The sequence below is a fragment of the Panicum hallii genome, chromosome 5 (genome assembly GCF_002211085.1).
Source record: "Panicum hallii strain FIL2 chromosome 5, PHallii_v3.1, whole genome shotgun sequence".
Taxonomy (NCBI): Eukaryota; Viridiplantae; Streptophyta; class Magnoliopsida; order Poales; family Poaceae; genus Panicum; species Panicum hallii.
Genome location: NC_038046.1, coordinates 18,112,036 through 18,121,813, shown reverse-complemented (window position 1 = coordinate 18,121,813; position 9,778 = coordinate 18,112,036). Strand labels below are relative to the sequence as shown.

Sequence of the window (9,778 nt, the reverse complement as noted above, 5' to 3'; positions counted from 1 at the left end):
GTAAAACAGAAAAGACTTCTGGTTTAGTATCAGAAAAGTAAAATATCATTAGGATCGGAAGCTGCTACAGTATATTAAAATAGTAAAATTGTATGATCCCCATCATCAGTATGCTCCATGAATGCTTGATCAGCATCAATGCATACAAGATCACTAGCATTGTACTGAGTAAACCAGTCGGTTACGGTGACACCATAAGCCTACACATTACAAACACAAGTGATTAGAGAGTTTACTAGAGTCCGTTACCAACAAGGATCCTATTACAAAGGAGAATTGCATACCGTTATAGGCTTAGCAGGTCCTTGCACTCCAGTATAGAGATAATCTTGATCACGTAGAATTCCTCCGTTCCCGATAATGTAGTCAATAACTTCAATGGAAGACCCACCATCACATCCAAAATTGCTTAGATTGTTGGCGTCTATTAGATGTTGCTCTGAAAGTTTTACCAACTCATTAGTGAAGCGGAAGTTAGCACTTTCAACAGCCACAACTGTGCCAAAGGACCAGCAGGCACCTAAAAAAATTACAAGGCGTGGTTAAATAGTGGCCACTCCGCAACTCTGCATACTAACTACATGGGCAGCAGTAGTAGTAAAACGAACTGCTAGCAACAACAAAAAATTAAACAAATATGATTAAATTTAACATGCCAAGTATTAGCAATTGCACTTGCCACAATCACCCTAGGGGGTGGGGGGGACAGCTCCTCCTTTCACTCGGTCCACAAAGATGGGTAAATTGCCAAGACCTATTGGTCCAATGTGTAGAGCCTTGGGGTTATAGCATGAATATAATTAAACCAAAGTAACCGAAGTATGGAGAAACTAGAAAACAAGTGGCGCGGCAACGTCGCACCTTCTCTGTGATGTCAACAATTGAATGGTGAAATACGTATACAAAGTCTATGGGGTGGCAATGACTGGTTTAATATGGACAACCTGAGCATCGACTCATGGTAGTGACTCTATAATAATGTCTCTATCCGCAACGTGATGTCTCTTTAGTACTGAACTAACTCAGAGGAGTAGTGGAATTACCAAACTAACTCGGAGGAGTAGTGGAATTCCCAAAAATGACAAAGCTAGAAATTATAAATGTTGGGAATGGATCAGGAACATTAATTTGCGATAGTCCATGTAGGCTGACACCGTGACAAAATATGTTTGGTGGCATACATTCGATCTATGAGCACATATTCCATACATCCATTTGTATGGTTTGGATCAAAATAATACGATTGTTACAAGTTGTATGTGGATACAATTTATATTATATGGTGGACACAATTTATATTTAATAAAAATGATAGAACATTTTATTTTTTGAAAAACTACATTTTATTATTTTACATAGAAAACAGAGCTACCAAGAAATAAACGGTGGACCTACAACAACCGCGACTCAGCCTGGGCATTCGGTTTACCCGAGCGGTTCTTCGGTTTTTTTATCAAAATTGGGCTCCTAGAAAATAGGAACGATTGGTTCCTCATCAAAAACAAAACCGAGTAGATTCGGGTTCGGTTAATTTGGTTCGGAACCGAATTAACCGATGTACCACCAACAAAATCTAGAAATCGCAAAGAGTGGGGGATCCGAGGGAAGCATGGTTGTCGCGGGGAGCCGGCCGCCTACGTCGCGCTGCCTGAGCACCGCTGGTTGCGCCGTGCCGCCCGCGTTGTGCCGTGCCGCCCGCGTTGTGCCGCTCGTGCACCCGCACTGCCTGGGCTGCCACCGCGCTGGACGGCCCGCGCCGCGGGGGCTGCCGCTGTTCGGGTGGCGCCGCTCATGACGCTGCCGCACGCCCTGCGCCTGGACGCCGCTGCCCGCCCGCCCGCCTGCCCCCGCGCCGCCATACACGCTGCGCTTGGCCGCCACTGCCTGCCCGTCCATGCTGCTACCCTCACCGCCGCCCGTGCTACGCACCAGGGCACCGCTGCCCACCTGCCCGCGCCATGCTGAACTAGGAGTGGATCCAAGCACAAGCAAGGGAGGCTAGGAGCAGGAGGCCAGGGAGGGGTGGGGTAGGGGAGCAGCCGCCACGAGTGGGTTGCTATGGTTAAGAGGGGAGTGGCCGGGGAAGAGATGGAGGCTTAAATATGCTAGATCTTTTTCCATGTTGGACTAGGCTATGTAATGCTAGTTAATGTGCCTATGGACTTCCAGTATTCGATCACTTCTGTTAATTCGATTATCCGAGATCTAGAACCGAAGTAACCGTAATTATTTCAGTAAATTCAATCACTTCTGTTAATTTAATTACCCGAGGTCCAGAACCGAATTAACCGTAATTATTTCTATCAGTGAAGAACCAGGACCGAATTTGTGACCGATTTTTTAGATTTTGATCATTCGGGTAGTTAGGTTCGACTTTCGGGAGCCGCGACGCTTGAGCCCTTAACTCCACTTTCCCCGACCTTGGGACGTTACTTTCCCACTGCAACCCCTCCACTTTCCAGCAATTCCCACTGCAAGGCAAAAGCCGAAGCCGATGAGGTGAGGTGGGTGCCGGCCCTGCCGGGGTGGTGCCTGTAGAGATGGCTACGGGCACGCACCCGCTGGTTATTGTTTGCTCATACCCGTGCCCGTCAGGATAAAATACACCCGCTAAGAAATCCATACCCACTGCTGGGTACAGATTATGTCCTAAAACCATACCCACACGGGTGGCGGGTATCCGCGGGCTGCCCGTGGCCGACAATTTGTTAAGTACTCAACCACTCAAATGTATCAGCCAATAAACACATACATAAAACTGAGGCAATAATACATGATAAACATCAACCATAACACTGATAGAGTGTTTCACAAATCATAACACCATTGATCACATCAGACATCACAAGTTCACAGTTAGATTAATATCCAGTTACTGTCCACTATCCCTAGCATAGCACCACTAGTTCACTACATTAAACATCAAAGTTCCAAAATAAAGTTATTAAGCCATAATAAAATGAGTATATGATCTGCATTCTTTATATTATGTCAGGTTTAAAAAACCTGTGGGTTGGTGCTACGATCCTATACCCGTGTCTGCGTACTCGCTGGGTACAGATTATCGCCCGTTAAGAAATCTATCCGTATAAATATTAGGCCGTATCCTGCCGGGTTTCGGGTATTGGGTACCGATCGCCATCTGTAGGTGCCTGCGCTGCCGGCTCCGCTCCTGCTCGCTCGCGGAAAGGGAAACAAAACACCACCGCCTTTGCAAAAGAAAAAAAATCCCTGATTCCGCCGCACTCCGATCCTCCTCCCAAACCCTAGCAGTTCCCAATCCCCTACCCCCGGCACTGCTCCGATTCCCCCCGTCTCCGGATGCCCCCGCCCCGCGGGGCCTAGGGGCGGCAGCGGTCTTCCGGCGGGTGGGCACGCGCTGATGGAGCCGCGCGTGGCCAACAAGTTCCGCCTCGGGCGCAAGCTCGGGAGCGGCTCCTTCGGGGAGATCTTCCTCGGTTAGTGCCGCCGGCTCCCCCCGCGAAAGCTCTCGCCTTTTTTTCTCTCCCGTGGTTCTGATGATTGGTTTGTTTGTTTGGCGCTGCTGTTGCAGGTACTCACGTGCAGACGAACGAGGAGGTCGCGATTAAGCTGGTGAGTTCACGCGAAGCGATTAATCTATTTCGATGTTCCCTGAGCTCCTTCGTTCTGTTCACTTATACACATTGGTCAGTGAAGATACTTTGTTTTGATGTGCGCAGTTTCGATGTAGGGTACTGAAGTGATTGTATATTTTGTCTCGGAAAAATCTACTAAACTTGGTGGGGAGTTTTTAACTTGTTGAATTATATAATATCAGGGCATTGATAGCAAAAGCTTATCCGCCGTTTCATATGTATGTTTGTGAATCTAATGATGCCTATAGCTCGTGTTCATAGCAACCATGGAGTAGTTAGTGAACTGTATTCATGTTAGTTCCATAGAGTTAAACTTCATAGATTGATTTCGTGTGAAAGAAGGTGCATCCCAGCCCTTTTGGCAAATCTCATTCTCATAAGCATATTGATATAGTCCACTTCTTTTTATTAAAAAAAAAAGTAGAAACAGCATATCGGCTTGTATTTGAAAATGATTAACTTGTTTTTTTCTGTTCTATAAATGGAACCCATTTCACTATGTTATACTTTGCAAAATGATTACTTGTGTAGGAATAAGTATAATGTATCGTTCAGTCTACTTCTCATTATCACTTTAAACAACTTCAGGGTTTGGACTATATGTACTGACAAGACCTTCCTCTTTGTGTTTTGTCCAGGAAAGTGTGAAGACAAAACATCCTCAGTTGCTGTACGAGTCAAAGCTGTATAGGATACTGCAGGGCGGAAGTAATACATGTTCCTTTCTAGTCGGTTGTCCTACATTTATTTATTTATTTTGTTTAGGTTATAACTTACATTCTGTTTTCTCTTGCAGCTGGAATTCCAAACGTCAAGTGGTTTGGTGTTGAGGGTGACTACAATGTTCTTGTTATGGACCTCTTGGGGCCAAGCCTTGAAGACCTTTTCAGCTTTTGCAACCGGAAATTGTCCTTGAAGACTGTTTTGATGCTTGCCGATCAAATGGTATGTTATATATGCAAGCATAACCTCCACTGTTATTCAATATGATGCTAGCCGGTTAAATATATATCAGTGTTTTTAACTTTAATTTTTTGTAGATCAACCGGGTTGAGTATGTTCATATGAAGTCCTTCTTGCACCGAGATATTAAGCCAGACAATTTTCTCATGGGCCTTGGAAAGAGAACAAATCAGGCAAGTCCTTTAGCATCGAGGCATTCACTTCTGCAGACGTGGTTTATGTGCTTATAGGTTCGAGGGTCTTGGTCTTCCCTTAGGTAGTTGGGGTTTTCACATTCTCTCTGTTCTCCTGCAGGTATACATAATTGATTTTGGACTGGCGAAGAAATACAGGGACAGTGCAACCCACCAGCACATTCCATACAGGTAATATGTCGCAGTTCTTCAATCTGTGACTCTGAGGGTGACAGTTAAACCTTTCTTTCTTTTTCATCTGCATCATGATATTGGTGTTGTACTTCCTGACATTTGTATATTATATCTTGTCAATGGATGGTTAGATAGAATTACGAAGACTTGATTAGGCATACTATTTGCCCTGCCTAATAAGAGGTATGATTTTTCTTCTGACGTGCAGAGAGCACAAAAATTTGACTGGGACGGCACGTTATGCAAGTGTAAACACGCATCTTGGAATTGGTAAGTTAACATTTCAAGTTAAGCATTGGATTTATTTTGTTTATACTCTGTTATGCCTATATATATTCACAAAGTAGGAACTTTATTTTTTCTGCTTTTCCAATAGAACAAAGCAGGAGGGATGACTTGGAATCTCTTGGATATGTACTCATGTACTTCTTAAAAGGAAGGTTAGTCTTATGGGTGCTTCCTTTTGTGTTGTTATTCTATTCCCACCACCTCCTGTAACCTGTTGTGTGCTAACAATTGCCCTTATTGTGCCAGTCTTCCATGGCAGGGTCTAAAAGCTGGGACCAAGAAACAGAAGTACGACAAAATTAGTGAAAAGAAGATTGCCACTTCAGTTGATGTGCTTTTTCTTTGCTGGAAACTGAATCATGTTTATTGAGGAATTAGTGATTATTGAGGAATTAGTGATTATTATGTTTTTTCTTAATTGCAGGCTCTCTGTCGTGGATACCCTACTGAATTTGCATCCTACTTCCATTACTGCCGCTCGTTACGTTTTGACGATACGCCTGACTATCAATTCCTGAAGAGATTGTTCAGAGACCTTTTTATTCGAGAGGGTTGGTTATCTGTTTATAGCTTGATAGCTACTGTTTTCCAGTATGCTGTTTGAGGATATGCTCCATTGGAGACCCTTCTAAGAGGAAATTTCTTCTACCTGTAGGGTTTCAGTTTGATTATGTTTTCGACTGGACCATTATTAAGTACCAGCAGTCACAAATGGCCGTCCCACCTCGTGCTATGGTTTGTACAATCCATAGTGCTCTCTTGCTGCACTTGTCTACAACCACATACAAATATCATTATGAACTTGATCTCTTGTTATAGGCTGCAGCAGCAGGTCAAAGCTCTGGGATGGCTCCTATGGCAAATACTAACAGACTGTCAGGTGTGCCTGTGTTGTGATTGATTATTCCACTACTCTTATCATCACTAACTGTATGCGAGTGTAATTTATGAGCACTTAGGATTGGATATATCATGCAAAATGAGCTGCATCACCAACTGGGTGATAAACAAAACGAGCAATCAACGTTTTTCTGGTTCTCTCTCCTTGATTATGAATACATCAAATATTTTTTTTCTATATGATAACAATACCTTCACAAATTGCTCCAAAAAAAAACAATACCTGCACAAGTGGAAATGTGTTAACACAAATTAGAAGTACACCAATATTTGTTCTATATGGTAATTGCATAACCTACTTTTGTAAAAAAAAAAGAACTATCAATTCCATGCCAGGTATCTTGACTCAGATGGATTTTCAAAAGCATTCTTCTGTTGTTTTACCATTTAACTATTATGTATCTCTTAATTTGCGTTATTTAAATGAAGTGTTGTTGCGGTAGTAACTTTTTTTAAACAAAACAGTTGTAACTTAATTCTCTTCTTTAATGGAATGACATGCAGCTCTCCTGCGTGTTGGACAAAAAAAATGTTGGTTGACTATGTCTGCTTGGGGCTAACTTTAAAAAACATGTTGGTTGACTATGTAAAGGCTAACTTTCTCCTGAATTAATTTAGGCACTGAAGAGGGAAGGAGAAGTGGGTGGTCCGATGATCCTTTGAGACGTCAGGTTCCACCTGCAGGAATAAATGCAGTCAGCTTCTCAAAACAGAAATCTCCAGTTAGACAAGAACAGTCCTCGTCAAAAGATGCTGTGGTGAGTTTTTAATTATTTTTTGTTATCATGTATTGCTCACGTGGCAACCGCTTTAGGTGCCTTTGATTTTTCTATGTAATTTCTGACCCCTCAAATGACTTATAGTTCCCCAGTTCGACTTTTTTGGGTCGGTCAAGCGGATCCTTGAGGCGTCCTGCTGTTTCTAGTAGCCGAGTTCCGACCAGTGACGCTGAAATACACAATCGTACACCAGATGCAAGCCCAGGGACTTTCCAAAGAAATGCCCCCCCACGTAGGACCTCGCAGATGCTGGAGTACACGGACCCCAGGCTTAGGCATTCATCCTCTGGCAGGCTCATGTCCAACACCAAGAACTATGAGTCCACTTTAAGGGGCATCCAAGGTCTAAATTTTGATGCCAATGATAGGATCCACTACTAGTATCTTCTAGATCCGGTGGACATGTATCTATATGATCGCTTGAAGACCAGATGAAGTGCAAGGATGTACTTTCAGAGCTACCCTCAGTCTCATCCCCTGTGATCAAAAAGCTACATGCTGGAGCTGCAAGGCAGCCTGCTGATCCAAAGCACTGCAGGATGGTTGGCAAAATAAAGGGCTACCTATGCTCTTGAGCAGCTTTTGCCTTAAAAGGCATCATGACGGTGTTTTAGGTCTGTACAGGTTCCAATGTGTTCTTATTGTGCTTTAAGATTCTGGTTTCACATAATATCCCGTCTCGAGCTGTCAACTGGCTCGTGCTCTGGCTGCTGGTTTCTGAATGCAATGCCTGTTTGTGAAGGTTTGCAAATTGTAAGTAACCAAAGTGGTTAGTATTTGGGGGGCGCTTGTGCGTGTAGGTTGTGGACTTCTGGTATCTCAAAAAACGTGGAAGAAGAGGATGCAATCTCAAGTGAAAGTGTTAAACCCTTCATCTTGTTTCAGTGAGCTAAAGATAACGTATGGGCGTGCTTGGTTCAATTCCTAGAGCTAGCATGCTTAGTATTTGTTCTGCAGTCCCTTCATTTTGTTTTATAGGGCATATTAGGATTTGGAAAAAATCTTAAGTTAGTGTACTTGACCGTCAATAGTTCTTAGCAGTAGCTATAAAATCGATATCATATTTAAAGATCTGTGACATGAATCTATTGATATAACATTTATATGTTGCACACCCATGTAATCTGACAAGCTGTTAGTTGAAATTTACAAAGTTTGACTTCTCTAAAAGCTGAAACATGCACTGTATGAAGAAGTGGAGGGAATAGCAGCACATTCAATACATTGTCCGTGAATTGTACACATTTGTCTATTTGTTTTCTCAAACTTCATCACATTTGAAGCGACTTTACCCTACGGCCACCATGTATAGATAACATTTTTTTTTGCTGAACCTTGGTGCAGAAGGTCATCACTTAATTCCTGGCTTTTCGTGGCAAATCACATTTTATCTAAGTATAAACTATGAAGCTAAACAACCGAATAAGCCCTATGTACATGTCTTGCAACAATGATATACATAAGATTTCATGTTGCTTACAAATGTGCATTTCAATGATTTCAAATTCTGTTTATGAAAGCCAACCACTACCCGAAAACAGCTCAATTTCTCGTCGGTCCACGGCAAGTCGATGAAAACAATTGAATCAGTTCGTCGGCTTACTAAAGCTGATGAAATGCACTTATTTTCATCAGCTTAACTATGGCCGACGAAACTAAAGTGCTATTTTCGTTGCACTTATTTTCATCAGCTTAACTATGGCCGACGAAACTAAAGTACTATTTTCGTCGGCCTAGTTAGGGCCGACGAAACTAAACTAAAGCAAACTAGTAAAATAATTTAATTTCAATTGAGCGATGATTCAAATATTATCTTAATATTGCTTGCTTTAATGGTAGGTGAGATATGGTGATGAAATGGCGGCACGTCATGGGAGGAGTACCATTGGAGGAGTGATGTGGATGCCCGTGCCTTATACTTAAGCGGGGGAAGGGAAGAAGCATGGCAGGTTCAGCATGTTGAATAGCGTTATCAATACAAGTGGTGCTTTGAGTGAGGCAAGGTCTTCTAAGTCCTCTCGGAGTTCTCGGGGCTACGAAAGGGAAAGTCGACTGCAGGAAGAGATAAGGCAGCATAGAGAGGCGATGCAGAGGCAAGAGGAGTGGGCAAGGCAACAATACGAGTACATGCAAAGTTTTTTCGCTCAGCAACGACAACTTTAGGTACTATGCAAGTTTGATATTTTTCAAGTCGTTGTGCACTTTTCAATGCTATAAGATACTTGATCTATTATCAATTTTTAGGAAATGTTAGCGGCTACCCTTGGATCACAATTTAATTTGCCACCTCTTCCTTCGCCTCCTCCACCACCGCCGACTTTTGTACCATACATGTATCTACCATCTCCACAAGTGGTAATTCTTTCGTATAACTAGCAATACTTAAACTTTTTTATATATAAGGACTATATACATTTAACTTTGTCTATAATCAGGGTTTGACGAGCAGTCATCATCGAGGAGTTTCTAGCGGCCCGTCCACGCCACCATCGATAGCGCATAACATTTCTGGAGGTGACAGTAGCAGCGGACATAATATTACCACTCATTGATTTGTACTTTTGCGTTTGGTTGACATATATGTCATTTAGACTATGGATTTCATGATTGCACGTATTGGATGTATTTCATGATTATGTGATGATGTATTTCATGATTGTGCTTATGGGTGACTATTTTTATATTAATTAACTGCTATTTGTAATTCTAGAAAACTATGGAAAACTATTATGCAGCAGCTGTTTTTTAGCAGGCGCCCAATATTTTCATCGGTCAGGTGGCCGATAAAAATACTGGAGCGTATCCAGTATTTTGGTCGGCTACGGAAGCCGACGAAACTAACTACATCTTTTTGTCGGTCTTC

General features: G+C 42.5%; 1 protein-coding gene across 2 annotated transcripts; it reads left to right on the top strand.

Moving 5' to 3' along the window:
• The first annotated feature begins 3,137 nt into the window (after positions 1–3,137).
• On the top strand, positions 3,138–9,577 carry LOC112893164 (casein kinase 1-like protein 2). 2 transcript variants are annotated; one of them, XM_025960345.1, is made up of 16 exons: positions 3,138–3,458; positions 3,554–3,594; positions 4,256–4,325; positions 4,414–4,562; positions 4,658–4,753; positions 4,875–4,945; positions 5,157–5,218; positions 5,325–5,388; positions 5,483–5,567; positions 5,661–5,787; positions 5,892–5,971; positions 6,056–6,116; positions 6,755–6,894; positions 8,755–9,078; positions 9,160–9,270; positions 9,351–9,577. In XM_025960345.1, exons 1-14 carry the CDS (start codon positions 3,383–3,385, stop codon positions 8,836–8,838), a joined length of 1,206 nt encoding a protein of 401 aa, XP_025816130.1. In that variant the 5' UTR covers positions 3,138–3,382; the 3' UTR covers positions 8,839–9,078; positions 9,160–9,270; positions 9,351–9,577. The 2 variants fall into 2 exon arrangements, with proteins under 2 accessions (XP_025816130.1, XP_025816129.1); XM_025960344.1 differs by lacking the exons at positions 8,755–9,078; positions 9,160–9,270; positions 9,351–9,577 and adding an exon at positions 7,000–7,789.
• The last annotated feature ends 201 nt before the right edge of the window (positions 9,578–9,778 follow it).

Bases quoted from the DNA above. Each gene is read 5' to 3' on its own strand.
- LOC112893164 (XM_025960344.1), top strand. From the start codon at position 3,383: ATGGAGCCGCGCGTGGCCAACAAGTTCCGCCTCGGGCGCAAGCTCGGG. The intron at 5,389-5,482 runs GTTAGTCTTATG...TTATTGTGCCAG, and splicing joins ATGTACTTCTTAAAAGGAAG to TCTTCCATGGCAGGGTCTAA. The intron at 5,568-5,660 runs GTGCTTTTTCTT...TCTTAATTGCAG, and splicing joins AGATTGCCACTTCAGTTGAT to GCTCTCTGTCGTGGATACCC.